General features: G+C 26.2%; 1 protein-coding gene across 1 annotated transcript in view; it reads right to left on the reverse strand.

Moving 5' to 3' along the window:
* Positions 1-233: 233 nt before the first annotated feature.
* Positions 234-20,766, reverse strand: part of LOC136989432 (neural cell adhesion molecule 2-like) — a 223,190-nt gene continuing 202,657 nt past the window's right edge. The window contains exons 7-14 of the mRNA XM_067287572.1: positions 19,146-19,433; positions 14,506-14,808; positions 13,251-13,379; positions 8,267-8,294; positions 7,829-7,923; positions 5,760-5,899; positions 4,907-5,147; positions 234-1,520 (exon numbers count right to left, since the gene is read on the reverse strand). Coding sequence (XP_067143673.1) covers positions 4,938-5,147; positions 5,760-5,899; positions 7,829-7,923; positions 8,267-8,294; positions 13,251-13,379; positions 14,506-14,808; positions 19,146-19,433 — 1,193 coding nt within the window. The 3' untranslated portion in view covers positions 234-1,520; positions 4,907-4,937. The remainder of the gene's footprint in view (positions 1,521-4,906; positions 5,148-5,759; positions 5,900-7,828; positions 7,924-8,266; positions 8,295-13,250; positions 13,380-14,505; positions 14,809-19,145; positions 19,434-20,766) is intronic.

The following is a 20,766-nucleotide window of genomic DNA, read 5'->3' on the forward strand; positions in this document are numbered from 1 at the left end:
ATTATTTGTAACGATAAATAATCTTCTCACAATACCAAAAATGATATAATTTCAGTCTCTAACACCCGACTCGTTTTATAGTTTTTTGATAATTTCCATACCCCTAATCTTCACACCCTGTCAACAGTTCTACGTCAATTTATTGACTTAGAAAAATCATTGTAAAATTTTAATTTATACGCACTTTATTATAATTATTATTTTTTAAAAATATATTTAAATTATTGGAGAAATTATTTTCGGAAGACGTGATTTTATTATGACAATGGAAGGATACACAATACATACAAAAAACACTCCATTAAGAGAGCATACATTGTTTTTCTTCTGTTGAAAAAATGAACGATTAATGAAAAACGTCACACGGGGATTACAGAAAAACAAACAAAAAATATTATTTGTTGTCTTTTTTTCTTTACAATGTTTAAAATGACGTCATCCAATGTGGAACCAATGTAGACAAAGCTCTTTTTTTTAAATTTTTTCCAATTTTTTTATTTTTATTTTAGTTATTAAATTTATAACATCGTGACGAAATTATATCACACAAAAATTTGCTAATAGTCAGGGTGTGGTCAATTATATCCAAATTTACCTCCACCCATTTTGCTACTTGTTTTAAAAAAGTAGCATTGTATATTAGCAGTATAATATATATATTTATATGTATATATAATTTATTTTTTGTTTGAAAACTAGTATAAAAAGTGTTTTAATATTGTATTTTTTTTTAATATTCAAAGAGCGTAAATCACGATTAACAATAAAATTAAATATATATTGGTCCATTTCGAGGGGGGTTTTCCTTTTTACCGAATTGTACGTTGCTTTAAAGAATCAAGAAGATCTGATGGATTTTTTCGGGGGTTTAATGTAATAGCAACATTGGTTCACAAGATTTTATGATTTTTTTCAGAATTTTTCTTATCAAGATCGCTAAAAATCATTTTATAAGAGGGTTTACATTGACCACAATATGGTTTATGGTTGATCCCAGTTTGAGTCATGTTCTGGGAGTGGTTTCTCTGCTTCACTTTTTGGCAACTTCTAGCAATTTTTTTTGACTATATACGTGGTTCCTCTGCTCGAGGGTGGTGTATATTCTTCATTTTTTCTGCACTGCAAGAGGTAGATGGCACTAATTTGTTTTGCGCTCGGCGCAATCTGTAAGTTTGTTTTCTTTTTGATCTGTGCAGCGACGATGCATAGAACATTCTTCTAAAAGTTGTAAAATCTTCTTCTCTTCGACTTGGCTACAACTCTCTTTCAGATATAAATATTGTTTGTTTATTTATTTGTTTGTTTGTTTTTGGTTGATTTTTTCCCTTAATTAGTTTTTTTAAATATACTAATGTCATTTTATGGCAGCAACTGTTCAACAGTTGATTCAGGCACAGGTCAAGGATCATCTTGGCATTTTATTTTTATCTCAGGATAGATCCCAGAAAACTGTGTTATGCACAGGCAAAAAAAGAAAGGAAAGTCAAAATTCGACTGGCCTTGTTGAAAGTATTATTTTCCTGTAAATAAAAAATAAATTAAAATGTTTCATTATGTAAATAGTTGATTTAAAGAAATATTATGAAAAGGTATGAAGAAAAATGCACATTTTATCAGTCAATATCACGTGTGTTACTGAGCGTTATGTGCAAATTTAGCTCAATAATTTAATGATAACTTTTATAAGCATGTATTAGTGAATAAATAGTAGCTTGTACTCTAATGTATGTAGTGTATACTGATATTTAAGTTGTATTATACAGATTATTAGTACATAAAGTCGTAGTGCACAAACGATTAATTCACTAACCAGACCCTACGAGAAGGGTGTGCAGTCAGGGTTTATCAGAGGAGAAAAAATTAAAAGAAATGTCAATTTTCTGATTATTCTTTCAAATAACTTTGGCCATGAGCTAACATTTATACTAGATTATTTTTCTACTTTATTGTCATTATGTGATTTGAATGAGAAGGGTCTCAGAAACGTGGACCCTGACACTAACAAGGATGGATCTAAGATTTTGTCTCGATGGCAAAATATATACAATTTGGAGAAACTAACCAATCAATTCATTAATTAAACTGGTGTTTCTGTAATTATCTTCACGACAGTAAATAATAAACACAAAAATAAGCGTAAACTTCAACTCTATTATAAAATGTGAGACCTGACCACTGTCTGTGGATGCACGAACTTATATATAGTGTATACCAGTGCACACAAGCTTAATATGTACACTCTTATCGAACAAATTGTATTTCAGAAGCATATTACATAAAATATGATGACATAAACTATTGTTTATGTATGACTTGTCGTCTTTCTCTGTCACTACATTTTGCGAACTGTATAGTATGTTGCATACATTAGTGTACAGGTTATCATTTATGCACTAAAGTATGCTACGTATTCTATTTTAAAACAGTTAATTACTTGAATTTGAACATTAACGTGTGATCTATGATGAAACTATGATGAAAAGCTTTGATTTACACATGAAATATATGGGATAGTAAACCACCACGTCTATTCTAATTACAGATAATAAACATTTATTACTACTAATGATAATGATGATGAGATATACGATCTGTAATGATAATGATGAGAGAGAAGTTCAAAGTGGCATCCATAACATTAGAGATGATGTAAGATAAACCCGATGACAATATAAAGCGACTTTCGATTGTATTTTTTTAAATTCCTTTATAAAATCATATCATGTGCTCCTCATAAGTAAATTCCACTAACATAATTTCAACTTTTCAAGTAAAAAACGCTTTTTAAAAGCCACGAATAGTGAATGTAGCTCGTGACCTACCGGTTGATGAAACTTGCATTTAACTAGCGAAATAACAATTTCTTACGCAAAAATGTGCACTTTTCTTATATAAATAATAAAATAATTTAAAATGTAATCAGTAAGAATTTGAATTTAATTAACTTTTTTACAAAATTTTAATAATACTTTGCCAGAAAATCTGACTTACTAAAAATTCAAATATTTAAAATAAAACTTGTAATATATCTATTGCTTGAAAGTTAGTAAAGATATTTATAGATAAAAGTATAAAATTACAATATATATATCCTGATAATGAGCCAGTATAGAGCTTAGTAAAGTGTTAAAGTATCGTGGTTTGACTTTGTATAAATTCATGTATAATGGGAAAAGCAATAAAACTTCATACGAGAAAATAAAAGTTTAAAGTGGTTTAAGCTTTTACAAATTCTAAACGTTAGAGAAATAAAAAAAGAAGAAAGTGTTAAATCGTTTCTGTACCTTAGTTTCAAGTGAAGCGAAGAAAGCAAGATAGAAGGACTTTAGTTTAATGGTTGGAATAGGCTTTTAAATGCTCATGAGGATCGTATTCTTCACTAAGAGTAGAAAAGGAAAAAAATAATAATAATAAAAAGAAAATAAAAAAATCGATGAGAAACATCACGAGTGCGGGTACTAGAAAATGAACAGAAAACATTAACTCTATGTCAGCAAGTAGGCCACAAAGTCGATTCCTTGTAATGGTAATTGAAGCAAAAATTCTACTACTAGAGATACAAACCGCTGCTATCTACAATAGTAAAAAGTAAAGGAAGAAAAATAAATCGTATCTACTAGAGCAGAAAACTTCATACTTTTTTCTCGCAGTTGTAAACTGTTTAGTTTAGTTTTTTATATATAAAAAAATCTTTTTAAAAAGTTAAACTGAAGCATCACTAATCAACAGGGACTATCAGGATTTGTATGACCTTAGTTTACAGATGGAATCGTGACTTTCAATAGCAAATATTAGTAGCATTCACTTAAATTATATAAGATTTGTAAGGGTTTTAGCCCCATTAACAAACTGAGTAAGTGATCTATAATATGGTAGTGTAGTGCTAGCTATGAGAGTGCAATGCAGTTGATTTCGATTTTAACTGTATCACCGCTTTAGATAATGCAATATTGCATTTTCTAGTATCATGTGCGACTATTTCAAAACTAAAAATGAAGTTTTTAGTGTCATATGTCACTACCTGGAAACCTAACATTGCATTTCTCAGTACACAAATATAATTGGTCCTAATGTATTTTTCACAATTCACAAACACAAAATACAACCTAATATTCTACTACTGATTTAATTAATTACTAATTACTTGCTAACCAAGTTATTAATTAATTACTAACGTTACATCACACACACGTAATTTAGTTAATTGCTAACATTGCATCTTGTATTAATGACATATTTAACTATTTACATTGCATCACTACAAACTTGTTTCATTACTGATTGCATTTCCCTTATTTACAGCTGATTGCATTAAGAATTAATTGCATCTTCCATTTCTAAAGTGGTTAATTTACTGTTATTGCATCTTATATCACTACCTATTTATTAAATTTGCATCTTTCATAAGCATCTTTCCAATTATTTAACCTTATTAATACATAGTATCTTCATCTTTTTCCAAATAAAGATGCTACAACTACCAATGTTTTAGAGAAATTTATAGAACTTTGCCTTGAAAAAATTTACGAAATTTTTATGAAGTTTTAAAAGTGCCATTTATAAAATTTTTATATAATAATATTTTATTCAAAATTAAATTTTTTATCCATGTAAAAGATAACAGAAAGACCTCGACGCTATTATGAAACGAACAAAAGTTAAGATGAAATTTTAATGTTATAGGCTAGTATACATTTAAAATAATTATTTTTAATAAAATAACGAAATTTTTTATAAATTATTTCATGAAAAAACAGTATATAAAAGGTAGATGTATGTTAGAGACTGCGCTTCACCCTCCCTTATGAAGTACCTCCGTAGTGATAGAAGAGCTTAGAAGTAGAAAATTTTGCTGTCAGCTTGCCAGCTTTCCTTTACAAAAATTTGCATATTTATAACTTTATACCTGATTTTTTTTACAGATTATAAAGCCTTAGTCACACTTCTGTTTGTCTGCTTGACATCAACGGCAAAGTTGCATTGCTTTCATCTGTGAGAGAAGTTTTGGATGTGTACCTCGAGTTGCATTTCTGCGTTTTAGTTGGAACATCTTCCGGTGAGGCTGTTCCTGGAGAAGAGATACTTGGAGGTCGACTGGATGGCGATACAGATACATTACAGTCCAACGATTCCTTATCTTCTATAGGCTAGAATGGGATTATTCTTAAGTTAGTAATGGAACAATCTTCTAAATTTTTTTACTATATAATTAAATATATAGATATATATAAAATATAAAATAAATAAATAGAAAAACGGGAAAACAAATGACAAATGGCAAAGTGGAGAGTTTTTGGAAAAGGTAATGGAGGTGTTATTTTGTGACTATAGGCTGTCATCTCTTGGCTGTCAAACACGTCGAACCTTCAGGCAATTTGGTGCTATCTAAAAACAATGTCAAATTTTATCGTTATATTTTCTATTTTTCTTCCGTTGCACATTTTCTATCCTGTTTCCTACATTTTTTTACTCTATAGCAGCACCCTTCTTCTCTATCATACTTTCAGGAGCAACTAGACTTATACGTGATGAGACTTCAAACGCTTTCATTTCTTATTTATTGACATTTAAAAATTGTATTTCGTGTGATATTTTCTTAAAATTTTAACAGGAAAAAATATATAAAAAATTCCTATTTTCTAAAAGAGGAATATAAAAGTTAACTACACAATTCTAGCCTAATTTAAACTTTAAAAATAAAAAAATTAAACAAGGGAGAAAAAATATATATCTATATAATTTTATTTAAAAAAATTTACCACGTTTAGGATTGATTTTGTAACCAAATCGCAGTCAGGATTTGTCTGAAATTTCTTCCATCCTACACAATTACTATTAATAAACATTAATCCTCCATCACCATCTTTTCTCTCACCATTTGTTGTAACCATGCCATTGCCTAAAAATCAGCAAAAAGAGGAAAAAATAATTAATTGAATTTAACTTTAAAAAATAAATTCCAAAAAATTTAAGTTAATATCTATTATTCTGTCGAAAAATAATTTCTTAAATTCATCATTTTCTTAGTTGATAATGATAATGATGATGATGATGTTGGAACAATTAATTATCTTAAAGATGCATCAATTTAATTTGTATTTTTATTATTTTTGGGGATAATTTTTTGAAAAGGAAAATTTTTTTTAGATTTTTCTACTTGTTTACTAGAAAGGATACATTTATAATTCACTTCCTATCTTGCAACAGCATGCAGTATTTTATTATTGAGGGATAAATCCATATTGTCTTAAAACTTTCAATTCGTTGTTGTCTCCTTGTTCTTGAATGTTTTTGTCCATCGTTTCATTTATTTTCGGATGTTTAAAATTGACAGAAGATATTTCCAAACAAAAGCTACTTCTGTTTACTTTAGTTTAACAACAGGAAAAAAACGAAATACATAAAAATATATATTTCTATATTTTTATTCAATTTCAAATTTTATTTTATGTACGTAGAAAATTGACTTTAGTATCTATTGGGAATATAAAAAATGTTGAAAAATTGTAAAAAAAATAAAGGAAAATAAAATAATTTTAAATTAGTATTATAGAAAATTATAATTAAAATTGCATATTCAGGTGAATTTCTTTTTATTGAGATTAATTACTTTGCTTAATTTTTAAAGGGGGAATTTAATAAATATTTTACATGAAAAAGTATGAAAGAAAATGCTTGTTAATTTACATATTTTTATGAAAAATTGGCTGAAGGATACTAATGATGCTGTGTGATGTTAAATTGTTAAGTGTTAATAAATAATAATAAATAATATATAATAAATATCACTGTCATCATCAGTATCAAGACACTTGGTGCTTCTAAGTGTTAAGTAGTTAAATAATTAAACCAATGGCTTAGTTCGTTACCATCTATTTGATTACGTAACTGCTTGCCACCTGAAGCACCCTACTATTTTTCTATCAAAGTTTCACAGCAGCTAATTCGCATACTTCTCTCTACTCTTAAGAGATTATAGTATACAAGTAGTGCAGATACTGATGATCCTAGTAATATTGAGTTGCAATTAACAGCCCTATTATCATTATCATCATCTGTGCTAACGCTGATTCTCATCAAAGTATTTAACATTAGAGAGAAACATCGCTAAAATTAATAGCATAAATGATAATGATGATCCTTATCAATATCTACACTAGCATCGGTGATATTGTTTGTTAAGTGAATATAATTGCTATCATCATTATCACTATTAAAATCATCCCACTTATCATTATCAATAACAGCTCTAATCTTCATCATCAAAATTTAATAAGTGATCATGTGGATTAATAATGATAAATTGATGATTATAATAATAAAATCAATATTAATAATTGTCAATATTATTAGGCAATTATCATATTATTAATAATGTTATAATCATAATATAAGCTAAATATACTTCCATAACATCATAAGCTCTCTATAGATTATTGTGTACAATACAATATGTAGTGTGCCCTTTTATAACATAGTGTACATTTGTACTTCAGTATTATATAAATTAAGCTACAGTTTAAGTTAATTGAGTTAGTGGGATAGTTTATTTAAGCAACAAAGTATAGTATAATGTAAATTCTGTAACTGAAACCATATATGCTAAATAAACAAATGATATTCTTAAAAATAAATTTAAAAAACAGTAATTTCATAGTAAAAAAGTTTTATTTATTAAAAAAACAACATAGACTTTAACTTATAAGCGAATGATTATTTTCAAGATAACATAACTGTAACAGCGTTTGTACTTGTAGTAGCATCAGTAACAATATTTGTAGCAGTAGCAGTGAAGAAAAATTACTAGACAGAAGACAAATGAATTTACCTGTTATTAAGACAGGAAGCTTTTCTTCTCCTCTTCCAGTACAAGCACAAACGTCACATCCGTCATCAGGAAAAGCAGGAGCTGATGATGGTGACCTAAAAGAAAAAATACAACAAAATCATTTATGTAGAAGCGTTAAAATAAAATAACTGATTTTTTGAATGATTAAAATGTAATTTGATACTATCAAAATATAAGAAGAATAGATTAGTTTTCAGTATCTTGGTTTTTTAATACGTATCCAATGATAAAATTTTCGATTTGCAAACTCTATACTTGGCCTTATAGTAAGAAAGAATAGGGTTTCAAATCACAAATGATATGCAAGACTGACAAATATATATATATATATATATTCTTTTTTTCACTTGTTTAAATTAGCTTTTTGTTATTCCATTTTAGAATAATCTAAAATAAGAAAAAAGGGGATCAACTTACTTGCAAGAAGCCATCGTTTGTGAAGCAGCTGTTCAGAAAAAATGGCAAAAAAAAAGAAAAATTATATTTGTAATCAATAAATAGTTTTCTTAGTGAAAAATATTTTATTTTCTACTTATTTATTCTAAAAAGAGAAAACACAAATACAGTAATAATAATAATAAAATATAAAGGAAAAAAAATCTAAGAACTTTCATAAGTAACATACAATCGATTGAAGAAAGTGGAAGTATTGTGTGTTTTTTTTTGTTTTTTTTATAAAATAAAATGAAAATAAACTTTTCAATTTTTAGTTTTTTTCTTAACATAAAATTACTATATTTATAATAAATTAAAGATTTAAAATTACAATTTTTAGTAATTTTTTAAATAATAAATCTAACTGTAACGATGTGCATAATGATTTTATGATACAAGGATGGTGGTAAATTTAATATTCATTTATAATAGGGTAGAGAATAATTAAGATAATTTTAATTGTTATATTGTAATTATTATCTATGCTACCATAGTAGCATTACATTCACCATGCCATATAACAATACAATACTTATACTGCTTGCTATGGAAGTAACATTGTTCGTATAAAGTAGTAAATGTTTCGATTATCTTAGTAACAGTTAACATACATTACCGTGATAATTATTACAGTATAAAACAGATGCTACTTTACAGCATCATAATAGTAAGTAACATTTCAACAATGATACACTGATGTAATAATGCAACACACACGTACAGTACAGTACGATCTGTAGTAAGTACTGATATAGTAAGCTGTGTTACTGTATAATATAGTTTACATAATAGCATAAATTACTACTGTAACATACTTTAAAAGCTATCGTAAAGTAGTATATAGCAGGACACTATAAATTAGATTAACGTTAAGCTGTATATTAGCATTATTCACAAGCTATTAAGTAATCGTGCCTCAATATAATATTAAACTGTGCATTAGCATATTGTAGTAGCTGCAAAGTGTCAGTAGTATACTAAGTCTTTTCAAATTACAGTAGAATACTAAGCACACTAACAAAGCATTTCAAACAAAAGTAATGTATTAGATAGAGTAGCATATACTTACCGTAGCAAGCATAGCTTAAGTAATATAGTATAGTAGAAAGAATAAGCATAGTATAACCATAGTATAACAAGTATACGCATAGCATAGCAAGTATAAACATAGTATAACCTTAATATACATGTATAATATAGTTAACAGCAAAATACTTTTAGGTAAAGCACTATATAATCATAAATAAATAAATTACTAACATTTAACCTATTTATTAAAACTACACAACTTTTAAAAAATTTTCCTAGTTCTAGAGGAAAAAGAAAGATAAATAATTTTCATATAAAATTAGATAAAAACAAACACTAAGTTTTTAACATAGATTTTCATTTACTACTCTTTCAACAAAAATAAATAATTTAAACGTGTTTCACACTTTCTTAGATTCCTCCATCTAAAAATGGAGTTAGATCCGCTTTAAACAAAATTCCATCAAAACAGCTTTACTACACTCGAACAATAGCAATATTTAAAAGCTGTTAAACATTAAAATCGCCGAAAAACAGATAATACTTTAAATATTAAAACGAATTTTACTTTTTTAAATTTTACTTTTTACTTTAGCCGATTTCAACGGATCTTATCAAAGACCATTCTTGTATCATGCCATAGAGAAAAAAAACATTGCAATTGTGCTTCCATCAATGTACATATATAAATCCATTTAGATGTATTTTTAAATATTAAATTCGAAAAAACTCAATAAATAGATTTACCTTTACACACATTTATCTAAGATTTTTTAAAGGTATATATATATTTATATTTTGTTTGCACTTAACAACAATCTCATTTTGTAGAAGTATTTTCTTCTTTACTTTTCAGTGAGATTTTTTTTTATAAATTTTTTAAACAATAAAAGATTTTTTGCAGTACTTTTATAACAGATGCGAAAAGAATACATTATAGAATATTTAATGCATTTTCTGATAATAGAAATAAAAGAAAATAATGCTGTAAGTGATCGTAAGTTGGAGGTAGAAGGAAAAACTAACTTCACTTATTCGAAATCTGAATAGTAAATGAAAGTTTTCCCCCTATAATTCGATTCTGTTTAAAAAAATGCATAAAAACTGCAGAAAAAATTTTCGAGAGGTAAATGTAAAGTATGATAAAATCATCTTTACTTTGATGTAAAGCTCGTTTTCCATATGCAAAAGGATTTTTATATACTTTTTAAATAATGGAAAAGTATTAAAATATATATATATATATAATATATATATATATATATATATAAATTTTTTGAAATACGTTTTCTTTGTTTACTTAGTTATCTTTTTTTATTATTATTCAAACTTTTTACTTTTATTATTGTTCTACCTCGTAAAAAATTTGTTTAAAATGAGAGAGATTTTAACGTGGATCTGTTTTCTTGTATCTTGTTAAATATATATATATATTTTTTTGTATCAGTTAAAGTTCTGTATTTTTTTTCTTTATGGAATTAAAAATAGATTTTTAAAAAAACCAAAAAATTGAATTTTTGTAATTTTTTTAAAGTAGAAAATTTTGACTTAATTTTTTTTAAATGAATACATTTTATAATAAATTTTAGCAATTGTATGTATAATCGTACTGTGCAAAAAGTACGAAACTTAAAAATAATCCAAACAACAAATTAAAAATGCAATAAATAGAAATAGCCAAATTACAAAAGTAAAAAATACAAATAAACGTGTTTTAAAAATGCAAAAAGACAAATGAAAAAATGAAAAAATACAAAAATAAATTAAAAGAATGTAAAAAATGCAAAACAATTATCTATTTTCAAAAATTATAAAAGAAAAATTATATTTAAACATTTAAAAAATAAAAAATATATACAAAACATGCAAATTTTAAAAACGCAAATTATAACAAAATACATTTGCAAAAATAATTAGAGTCCAATTTATAAGTTCATAATTGTATAAAATTTTTATATATTTTTAATTATAAAGGAAATTTTATGCATTTCTGCACTATTTTACTAAGATAAAAATTAAAAGAATTGCAGTTACGAATATTTAATATTTAATTATAATTTTTTATAAAGTGCCCTCCAATAGGCGAGCGAATAAACCACAACTGCTCTGGAAGCTGTTTGCATGTTTGCGTCTGACCAACGTGCTGGTCACGTGGAGTTTACCGGATTTTCTTCACGTATCTAATACCTATAATAGGAGGCAGAAGAAGACCTCCTTGGAAACACTTACCTTATGTGTTGTTCTTCCTTATCCCGTCATTAAGTACACTTTTTAATTGAAGAAAGTAAAGAAATGATATTCGAAATGCAAATCTTAGAACACACAAATCTCATTTTTAAGATTTAAACTCTCAACCTTATCTTGTCTTTTGGTAGCTAATTCTAAGATCTGAACTCATTCCCTTTTTGAGAATATATTGATTTTCAGTGATATCCACCGGTTACGTTCTGAATTTAGCAGCTTTGATTAAAATTCGAACCTATTCTCTCTAGCATCCTCTACCAATATCTGGGGCCACACTCCTCTTTGCATATCATATTTTGTTGTATAGCAGCATCGATTAAGGTTTGAACCACGTTCTTTCGAATAACATATTGAATGTTTAGCAACATTTATTACGATTCGAACCTACGCTCTTTGGAGCAACACACCGAATGTTTTTCTTACATTTATCATTAGAAATGATGGTAGGATTATAATATTATATATTCAATTTTTACTTACATACAGTCAACCAGGAGAGCCTAGAGTCTCCTTGGTTGACTGTATGAGCTAGGTCCCTCCACGTATAATTGTATGGAAAATAGGAAAATCTGATAGGAACCAAACACGACATAAATTATATATTCGGATAATTATTTTGGGGAGTAATAAATAAGTTTTAGAAATTTTTGGAGTTTAAATTCAATTTTTAAATATTAATATATGCATATTTATTACATAAATATTAAAGTTTAAATCACATTTTAAAATAAAATTTAACGAGTAAAAATTTAAATATTGTATACGTAAGTGTCCTTAAAGTTATAATTTTAATGATAAAATATAAATTTTTACTTTATTAATTCAAAAATTAATTTTACAAATATATATGTTTTTAACCAAATTGCAAAAATGCATAAAATTTATATTTTTATAATCGTTAAAAAGCGCTCTAAATTATTAAAAATGTTCCAAAAGTAATTTCTAGAAAATTATTTTTACTTTTGAAATACATTTCCCATAAAAATAAGAAAGAAATAACTTTAAAATCATTAAAAAGCGATTAAAAACACTTCTAAAAAATTATTTTAACTTAAAAAAAACAAAATTTATGTGTATAAAATGTTAATAAAACTTTTATTTGCAATTTTATGCAATTTTTATGCATTTAATTTAATTTATTTTATTTTTTTATATGCAATTTTTTACAGTTTTCACTAGAATTATTTTATTTTTTATTTTCTACATTTATGCAATTATTTCATGCAATTTCGAGCAAATTAATTCACTTTTTATTTCCAATTTAATGGAATTGTTTACACCTGTTTTATGCAAATTTTTACCATTTTATTTTTATTTACAGCTTCATACATAAAAATAAACTTGCAAACAAAATTTATAGACAAATATTTATATATTTTGCATTTTAAAAAATAATCTAAAATTTAAGGAAAAATTTTACAAAAGAAAATTAAAATAAATTCAAGGAGAAAAAGTACATAAACTCACGTAATTTCCATGAAATTAATGTATTTTTATATAAAAAATAGAAAACTAAAGAAAATAAATTCAAGAAAAATTACACCAATTCACTTAATTTTCATAAAATTAACATATTTTTATGTGGAAAAAAAGTAGAAAATTCAAGAAAAATAGATAAATTCACGTAATTTTCGTGAAATTAAAGTATTTTTATATGGAAAAAAATAATAATTATAACGGAAAAAATACTTACTTTTTATGGCATGATGTCTGTTTCTTGTTTTCATATAAAGAACAACAAAGAGAGCGACTGAGATTAATCCTACTACTATAGCAATAAGAACCCAGAGGTAGGGATTTATGTTGAGCTGCCATACATCATCTAAACATACCAAACAAAGTAGAAAAGATATAAGTAGGAAAACAAACACAGCAACTTATAATGCTGCTGTAGTAACATTAATTATTCTGTGAATGGTTTTATTATGTTAATTATGAAACTTAATTTAACCAAACCCCGAAAATTTTTATATCACTTATCCAAGATTGCTTGGCAATTTCTTTTAATTGTACCTTGTGTTATATATATATACTTAGTAAATGAGCAGAGTGCCTTTTTCCCTTCTAGCGTTAGAAAAAAAGGGGGTGTTCAATTTCGGTTAGTTTGATGGTAAATCTTCATGCTAGATACTTTGTAGCATCTTGGGAAATTGCTCTCTAGTGTTATAGCTCTCTTAGGACATAAAACTACTTCAGTATTTCTATTTTCGTTCCATTAAAGTGAAGTTGTATTTTCGATACTCTTTTGTATCGTTTGAGGACATCTACTGGGTGACAAATACTATTTGACAAATCTCTGTTGAACTCTAACTTGTGCTACTACCTGAATAACTGTATGGTATCAATGCCTTATTGTAGAATAATCAATATAACGGTACTATATTAAACCTCTACTGTTATTGCACGTGATTAATACCAATAATTCAAGTTTTTGTTACTGTAGTAGTAATAGTAAATGATTATAAAATGTAACCAGTATGCTGCTTTAACAATAACCAAATCATACAGTAGAGCATTAATAAGATGCTGCTAAAAAACCCAGCACAAGTTGCTTAACTTTCTCGGCAACATTTAAATTGGTATGTGGCGCCATCTGTTACGATATTTTATTATTAAAAAGTTTTCATATTTTTAATTATTATAAAATGGCAAAGAGTTTAATCTTTGGGTATGGATGGGTTATATATAAATTGTAAATGCTAATAATGAGTAAAATCGTCATTAAATCCGAACCTACTTGAAGGATGTTTTTGACCGATCACCATAATTTCCCTCTGTTAGGCATAACAGAGCCGGGAAAGTAATATAATAGCATAATGTATACAACAATGAGAGAGTCGTTGTATTATTACTATAGCAGTAGCAACGTACTCCATAGAAGTGAAGTTATTCACATGTTAAGAGCTATAAATCGAAGTTGATATCAGAAAGAACAGAGTACATCTCACCTTTTTGTGTCTGGCTTTCTGGTGTAGGATGGGTTCCCACTCTGAGGGTGACAGGTACACTAGTGCCTTTGGCATTGCCCGAATACACAGTCACTTGGAATATTGTATTGGAAGGCAAACCTCGAGCCACAAAACTTGGTCTGTCAGCAGAGATATTAGCTCGAAGTTGGTCTGTGGCAGCTTCTCTCACCTCCATATAAAAGTGTTGTGCCAGACCACCGTCGTCTCCTTCGGCACAATGAAGCAGAAAAGAATGTTCCGTTTCACTGTTAATGGAGCAGTTTCGTACCATTCCTGGTACCCCTAAAAAATAAATAAATAAATAAAAATTCCAAAAGATACTTCACGTGTTAAAGTATAGATTTAAAAAAATGTATGAAAAAAACACGTTCTTTACCAAAAAGTTTTAAAAAAGTACTATTTAAAAAAATCGTCACAATTTCGGGTTGCAATTTTTAATCATATTTTAAATTTATTCAATTTAAAATATATGCTCTCAATCTTAAATTAGTAGGATCTTGCCCCTGTACATCATACTTTTCCTGACAACTACGGAGTCGTTGAGGGAGAGAGTTTTGAATTAAAATCACGTGACTTCCGGTCTACGCCGGAAGTTCCTATATAGTTAATCGTGACCTCTAAGATTTCCATAAGATTTCCATATCTGGTCTCGACTTTCATCTGTCAAAAAACATTCTCGAGATTAAAAAGGGATAGACAGTGGGAAGTCATAGGTCACCAGTTTTTTTTTAAATTGCAGCCCAATAATCATCAATAATTTCTTCAGATAAGTTTCTAGAAATACTCTTAAAAATATTTTTTAATAATCTTATAATTTTTACTTTAGATTTATTTTAAAATTAATCAGAATTTTATAACATTTTCTACAATAATCAGTGGTACATCTTTCGAATGATCCATTAAAAATGTTAAGAAAAAGCTTTTCAATAATAAGTTTTTAGAAAATTTCAAAAATATTCTTAATAATTTGAAGGAAATTTCTTATTTTCTCGCGAAGTTTTTGGAAATTTTCTTAAAAAAATTATTGAAATTTTTCAAACGTAACGTTAATATGAACATAATTCTGCTTTAAGTAAAAACAAATAACTCTTTAATAATAATTTAATTATCTATAAAAAATTTCTAAAATTATTTTAATAATATTTAAATAATAATAAACTAATTTTCTTTCATTATATATTTTCAGAAATTTAAAACAAAATTGTTAAAAAATATTAAACTTTTCCCGTTTAATAATTTTAAAAAATATATTCTGATTAAAATTTTTTTAAACATAATAAATTATTAATTTTCGTAAATGTATTTTAAAATATATTAAAAATTTTTTTAAAAATATTAATATAATTTTTACAGTCAATCCTTTACATTTTAATTAATTTATTTAAGGCGAAAAATATAAATTTTTAAATAAATTTCCGGAGTAAACCCGCTTTGTTTTTATAAAATTTTGCTTATAAGATAGTAAAATTTTTTTGTAAAACATAAAGTGTAAAGGTTTTAAAAGTCAATTCCAAAATTGACACTTTCTTTTTCATTTAAACAAAATTCAAATCTGAGAATAAGTAATAATAAAATAAAATTTTGTAAAGATTACAAATTTAAAAATAAATTTGAAATTAAAAATTACTTAAACATACAAAACAAAAATTATAAAGTTTTGAAAAATAAAAATGTAAAACTGCAAAACTTAAATTGCAAATTTGGAAAAAAAATTCAAAAATAACAAACAAAAATTACAATAAATCTGATAAAAATGCAGAACTGAAGAACAGAAAGTGTAAATTTTGTAAAAATGCAAGTCTAAAAACATGCAAATGTCATTTTTATCAAATTTAATAAAATTAAATTTGATAAAAATGCAGAACTAAAAAACTGTGAATTTTGTAAAACTACAATTTTAAAAATACAAAAATAAAAATAAATTTAATAAAAATGTAAACTTTTTACATAAAATACAAAACTGTAAGTGTAAATTTCAAAATATGCAAGCCCAAAAATACAAAAAATAAAGTGAATTTTATAAAAATGCAAAACTAAAAAATTGAAAGTGTAAATTTTGTAAAAATTCAAATGAAAAAGTGCATAAACATTTCTAAAATTTCATACTTCAACAATTTCATCTAAATTTATATAAATTAATATTAAATTTTTTGCAAGAAAGACACTTCTGACTTTTTTTTATTTTTGGATTTTTCTGCTCCTTTTTAATTATTTTCCAGTGTTTCATACTTTAAAGAATATTTGATCAACTAACGTAACTTTTCCTCAATGAATTTTTAAACTTGTTTAAGAATACTTTTTAAACCTGTTCAAACAATATTAATTTATAATAAAAGTATATATTATAAATCTATTGACACTATCAAAGAATATAAATTTATAAGTTTTATTTAGATATTTTAAAAACAATTTAAATTAATTTAATTAAATTTTTTTACAAAATTTTAGAATAAATTTAATAAAATCTTAAAAAATGTTTTAAAAACCATTTAAAAAAGAATTTTTTAATTAGTTTGAAATGGCTTTAAAGAGATTTTATGCAGTTAATTTATTTATAAAAAATAATTTTAATTATTCAAAATTCAATTCTTAAAGTAAAATTTATCGTAAGGTGCTTTATAAATTAAATTTTTTAATATTTAATATTGTTTTTGAGAATTAAAACTAATATTTTATATATTTTGCTTACTTTTTAAAAGTGTAAAATTTTAGATAATTTTTAAAGAAACATTAAAAACTGGCAGAAAATTAAATTTTAAAAATATTTTAAGCCATTTTTTACATTCAAAATGTTTATTTTTTGAATAAATATTTTGCGATTTAATATTCTTTTTTTCGATTATTTCAATAGGAAACTGTAAATTTACTCGAAAGAACAACTTAAACTTCTAACTTGCTGTAGTGACGTAATTGAAAAAAACACTGTTTTTTCCCGTTGAAAAGTATCAAAAACATTTTTTTCTGTTGAAAATTATCAAAAAATTGCATTTTTGTTCAGTCTAAAAATTTGTTCAGCAAGGAAATATTGTTAAAAATTGCTTAAACTGAAGAAAATGTTCTAGAGTAAACGTGTGTAAGTGCTGTTAAACGTTTCCTGTTGAACGTATATTAACAATAATTTAAAAAATCTGATGAGAAATTGTATTATTTTCCAATTTTTAACAATATTTTAAAGAAGTTTTCAACGTAATATCTGTAGATATTTTTTAAAGCAAACAGTAATGAGTATTTAATTTCATAGCATAATATCACTATTAGTGGCTCAATCATGCTTGAGACTATGCAAAATACATTGAAAATTACCGAAAAAATACTTGATTTTTAAGTATAATCAAGTAAAATTGAATCGAAATGATCCTATTTTCTGTTGTTTGGTAGCATCGATGGATCTTATAATGATCGAAGCGATAGGGAGTTCTTTCTTCTGACAAATAAAAGCAATTCCTTACACCTGTCGCAGTATCATTCCATTCTTCGTCTATGTAGACCGTAAAATAGCCCCATTTACCTCTAAACCTTTTTATAAAATCTATCCCAAAATAATAGATCTGTAACTCTACACAATAATATAACTCCGTATTGAATTTTCTTCTTGGATAATCTCCAATTCCACCCCTCTTCTTCTATACGTATGCATGCAGAATATGCTATATTTCTTTAAAAATTCTTATGTTATTATTGTTAAAATATATAATGTTTTTCTCTAAAAGTTCTACTAAAAATACAAAAAATAATTATGTATTTTTTTAAAAATTTTTTGATTAAATTGCTTCTGAAATTAAAATAGTTAAGAATTTTTTTAGAATTTCTGCTGGTCTTTCGAGCATGAAACGATATAAAAACTTAATTTTAATTGAAATTTCTTGTTCAGAAATGTGTTTTTTTTTAATTTTTTGTCAAAATTTTATATATTTTATATAAATTTATTCACATTTTTCCATACTATAGGGATATTTTGGAGCTGTTGCTGTACTTACTCAACTTATTTTTCTTGTCTTTAAACTTCTAAAAATTAGTTTTAGCGCAAGTTTTTGGGGAAATCTTGGCGTATTTCTTTACTGAAAAGCTTCATATATATTTTATAACTGCTTTTAAGTTTGTTTTCAAATTATATTCTTTGCTGAAAATCTTTTTAGAAGCGCCATTGTACTTATCAATCCATACGCTCTCATAACTGGACTTCTAAAATATTAAATTTTATGATTTTTTGGAAGAATTATCTCATAAAAATCCCACTGGAATATTTCACAGTTTATAAATATATTTCTGGAAGATATTAACTTAAATTTTGTGTATTTAATAAAGCGTTTCAGCACGCTTCTTGCAGAGCATAAGGCACTTTTTATGTTTCAGTTACTAAAAATTAAATTTCAGTACGATTTTTGCATGAATTATTATATTTTTAAATGGATGCAATAGAAAATATACTTAATTAATCGTGTGCAGTATCGTTTATACTTTTAGATTATCCAGAACACTTCCAGATACATTTCTGAAAAGATAATCTAGATCAAATCTTTTCCAACCTCTCATAAAAATTCTATACATCATAACAATAGTTTTTTCAAGGAAAATATGTAGGAAAATTTAATTTATTTAGTTTACTTCTTATTATATACCTGCAGGTATCACTGTGTAAGTACACGGTTCGGTCTGTAATCCAACACTATTCTTCCCCCTGCAATATAAAGTGCCGAAGTCGTGTTCAGTTCTAGGTATGTAGTTGACAACACTCCTTGTTCCAGTGCTGCGAGAAGTTAAAGCTTCTAAATTGCCTGAAGTATTATTAAATTGCCATCGAAATGTTACATCTGCAGGATCTGCTTCAACTTCACATAGGATCCTCACTGCTGAATGCAATAAAGAACCGTACAATGTCTTTTGTCCAGGTTTGCAAACAGGAGCAACTGAAAAAAACAATAAAAGATTTTATAGTAACTATTAAGAACAGAGGAAAAAGAAAAAAGGATATAGTTTCTCCAAGTTCTAAAACTCTAAAGTGGATCACGTGTTGATGTCACATATTTATACACTAGAAATGTTCTTAATTATTAAATTGTACATAAGATTATGAAATTAATGCATTTTAAAGTGTGTTTTTTAAAAAAATTTCGAAAATTTTAATAAATAAGTCTTTTAATCTTTTGTAAATTAAGGTTTTAAGGTGTTTTCAGAGGTGTACTTACAGCATCTTATTCAACAGAAGCTTAGTCACTCGCGAATTCATTCTAATAATCTATATTTTAACGTAATTTTTAGTTTAAAAAATCTGTTTTTAATGTATATTTTCATAAGTTATTAGTATTAGTGTGATGTAGGTTGTTGTCTGTCACTCACGCTATATAGTTCATATTTCTATAGAGAATAACGGGTATGGGAGTGGTAAAATTTTCTAGTCACCATCCTTAAAGTATAACAAAATATGTTATAAGTTAGACGAGAAAGGGGACGAAGATAGTTTTACTGTTTAAATGATAAATTTATAGAGATTTTTGTCTAATTAAGAAAAGAATTTAAAGATGTGAGCTAATTTAGAACCTATTCAAGATCATAGACCTGTTTTAATCGATCTTAGTGATCATTGTAACGAAGAACACGAAGATCGATCCCTGATCTTAATCAATTCCTAATATTCTACAGATACGAAATTAGTTACGTCAGCGAAAATTCAAACTCTGATTGATGTTTGACAGTCGACAATACTCTCACTTTCTAAATTATTTGCTGACGTAATTACTTTTCCGGCTGTTATGTATAACGGGGGAAAAGTATGGCAATTGGTAAAAAAAAGACCACCAATATTTTTACAATTTTGGACTCAGGGGATTTAAAACGTTGAGAAATGCAAAAAATTTGGGTTTTTTTCCTCTGTATATATGGATGTTTGTGTAGGGAGCACGATTTTGTTCACCCAATTTTAAGCTTAATAACTCCTGTGTCTTTTGTCAAAAATTTCTGAAATTTTGCATGGAAATTTGCGTATTAGGAAGGAATGTTTCTAGAAATTTTCAGGAAAATCGGATCCTTGCTTCGGGAGATATGGCCCATCCACTTAATATCTCCAAAACCCTATTTGAAGACTTATAAATGTAATGGTAGCAATTATTGGGGATGAAAACAAATAAAGAATGCTGGGAAATAGATGATAACATTAAAACATAGTTTATAAAAAACATCATCAATCGACTAGTAAAATACGAAATACAAACGTCGTAGAAGCTCATTAAATTATTAAATAAA

This window comes from Centruroides vittatus, unplaced genomic scaffold, assembly GCF_030686945.1.
Source record: "Centruroides vittatus isolate TY-2023 unplaced genomic scaffold, ASM3068694v2 scaffold_576, whole genome shotgun sequence".
NCBI classification, from domain to species: domain Eukaryota; kingdom Metazoa; phylum Arthropoda; class Arachnida; order Scorpiones; family Buthidae; genus Centruroides; species Centruroides vittatus.